This window comes from Oreochromis niloticus, linkage group LG15, assembly GCF_001858045.2.
Source record: "Oreochromis niloticus isolate F11D_XX linkage group LG15, O_niloticus_UMD_NMBU, whole genome shotgun sequence".
Taxonomy (NCBI): Eukaryota; Metazoa; Chordata; class Actinopteri; order Cichliformes; family Cichlidae; genus Oreochromis; species Oreochromis niloticus.
In genome coordinates, this window is record NC_031980.2 from 13,406,330 (window position 1) to 13,409,205 (window position 2,876).

General features: G+C 40.8%; 1 protein-coding gene and 1 long non-coding RNA gene across 2 annotated transcripts; one reads left to right on the forward strand and one right to left on the reverse strand.

The window, feature by feature from the left end:
• Positions 1-53: 53 nt before the first annotated feature.
• Positions 54-2,825, reverse strand: churc1 (churchill domain containing 1). Its single transcript, XM_003446304.5, has 4 exons — positions 2,610-2,825; positions 2,284-2,419; positions 503-573; positions 54-418 (listed from the first exon to the last, which is right to left on the reverse strand). The coding sequence occupies exons 1-4, from the start codon at positions 2,646-2,648 to the stop codon at positions 326-328; spliced, it is 339 nt and encodes a 112-aa protein (XP_003446352.1). The 5' UTR covers positions 2,649-2,825; the 3' UTR covers positions 54-325.
• Positions 580-2,411, forward strand: LOC112842391 (uncharacterized). The gene is made up of 2 exons (XR_003214135.1): positions 580-1,318; positions 2,258-2,411. It is a non-coding gene; the product is annotated as an uncharacterized LOC112842391 (long non-coding RNA).
• Positions 2,826-2,876: the final 51 nt, after the last annotated feature.

Below are 2,876 nucleotides of genomic sequence, written 5' to 3' on the forward strand. Positions count from 1 at the left end.
AGTGTTCTGGATTCATAGCATCATCCAACATGCAGGAAAGTGTAAGAAAAATCTTTATAGTAAAAAATATGTTTATTTACAATATAAGGTAAGCTGACAAACAGTTTTTATGTCATAATGAAAGGTCTTTAAAAGTTATGTATACATATATTCTGCTCTCCAATTAGCATACAGTAGTTCATAAACAGCCAGGAACTGTACCAAATGTATGACATGCTTAATTATAGAAGGACAAAACTTTGAGCGGATGACAAAAAATGGTTGGAACCCTAAATGAGAAGCCAGCACCACACGAAACCTAAAAACCGCAGGTTTCTTTTGAGGTCTAGAAGAGCGGCGCAGACTGTCTGGGGTCGTCTGGTAAAACGCTGATGGAGTCCTCCGCCTTTCCACACAGCATGCAGAGCATAGTGTACTCCTGGACAACACAGAAAAAGACCCGTAAAGTAACAGAATCCACAGTGTGAGTCTCTACCGGTTCGGTGACGACGGCGCTACTTGCCTGATATTCATCGACAACAGAGAATGTGTATTCGTGCCTGGCGATGACGTGGTCACAGTTTTTACAAACATCTGGAAAGACAAACAGAACACGGGATTATTTTTAAACTTGCTTCTGGATGGGTTTTCCCACAGTCTGAAAGTTAAAAAAAACAACAGCAGCAAAAAAAGACGGATTTACCATGAACTACTGTGTGTGACCATTTTGATTTAAAACCATTGTGTTGCTCTATCAGCTTTTCCTTATTTGCCTGAGGCTTTTAAATGGATTTCAACATTGTGGAAGAGTATAAATACTGTATAACTTCTATAACCAATAGTCGTTGCTACTAGAAGTGCAATTTTGCCTTTCCTCATTTTCTGTCATGTACAATATTTGGAAAAAAGTGCTGGGCCCCCTACACATTAGACCTACAGGAGCTGCTCAGCCATGCCAAAAATTATCCTGGCTTATCATTTTTGTACTGATGTTAATGCCAGAGGTGGTTTGGGGCTTTTATTATTATTGTTATTGAGTCAGCAGAGCTTTGGCAACTTTTACACCGCATGCACCTCAGCACTCTGCATCTTTATTTGGACTGAGATTTGGTGGTTGAGTTGCTGTGGTGCCTAAATGCTTCCACTATACAAAAATACCACTTACAGCTGATCGCAGAAGATGAATGAACAAGAAATATTTCTTCCCCCATATTTGGACAAGTTTTTTGTCACAGCAGCTGAAATGATGATGTAATAATAATAACAACACTATATCTAGGAGGAAAGAAACTTGTTGCAGCGGTGGGGGCATCCTATTACAGTGCCACGCTCTGATTCGGTGAGCTCTTTAGAACGACCCATTCGCACACAAATGTTTGTAAAGGCAGACTGCAAGGCTACGTGATTGATTTTACACATCTAAATTAAAATACTTAGCATACTTTTGAATTCTGAATTAAGATTAAAACTAAATTAAAATACCCTTGTGCAAACAAATACTAAAGCGTGACGGATAATGAAGTCACTATATGTGAAAGTCCCAAAAAAGTTGATTCTGTTCATCTTGACGTCATGTTTTCGGTGGGAGAAATGTTTCATCGCTCATCCAAGTGACTTCTTTAGTCTCACCTGACTGCAGGTTTCTTTAGAAAACATACATGTAATCTCTTTTAGCCCAACATTCAGGCTTCAGACCGCCTGAAAGCCCTCCATTTCAGGCATTTTTTTTTTCCTACGCTTGGATCTTTATGTTGCCAGTGAGAGCGGATATCCATAATATGGTCACCTCAGATACCCCCAATCGAAAGAAGCTTGGCCTAAAAAGGGAGAGTCTGTTTTGTGTCATCCACTCATTTCAAGCAGTGGATGAGGGCGCACCCAGGCCCAGCTTAAGATGAATGTGAATGAAATCAAAGCTACTCTAGTAGATTGCATAAATACAGTTACAGAGCTATAAATGAGAGTAAGGGGTCATCTTTAAAGACTTTCCGCAAGCTTTTGGAATTTGGCTCTTATCCATCTACAAGAGCACTTATGTATCATCCAAAGGTTATGGGATTTTCCATGGAACCCACTACGTGGAAAGGGAAATAAAAAATTGCAAGCACAGCTTTCTATAAGATGTCAGTGCAGCCATACAGGTCCTTCTCCAAACCTAACAGACTGCCTGGGAGTACATACTGTAACATGAGGTGGGGTGTGGGCCACAAACTACCGCCCCATTTAAGTGCATTTTTATCTGGTGGCACTGCTATTATCTACATGTTTTCTCTTCTAGTTGGAGCACTGTTGGTAGAGACTAACGGTCATATGTGACGATCTCCTCTCCATCATCGTCCTCGGTGGCTTTGTTGCTGATCATCACGAAGTCCCTGTGATGGCAGTTGGCACAGCCCAGGTAGTTCATCAAGTAGGAGCCGTTCTCCAGACAAGTGTTACCCTGTGCGGGGAATAAAGCATTGCAAACATATTTTGGCTCCTTAACGTGATTCTTAAGCATTTTATCAGAGCATCACTGTTTGTTTTGGCTTGTTTACCAAACGGAAGCGAGATAAACGTCACTGATAGCTAAGTGTAGCGTTAGCTGGACGGGATACTTTAAGTTTAGTCACTCGGTATCATCAACTTACCCGGTCCGGATACTCTTTCTGCACGCAGCCGTTGCACATTTTAACCAAATAAAATTTTAACTAATTAAAATAATTATAATTATTAAAGAAAAAAACGCCACACATACAGTAACACCCAGCTAACAAATATGTAGAAAAAACCTCTTCCTCTGCCTCTTCCTCACGAGACGGCGGTCTCTGTAGCCCAAGCAGAGCTGTAAAACATCCTGAACGGCGGACATTGCTTGAAATCCTTCTACTTGCCCCATCTTACCTTTTGTAGATCTA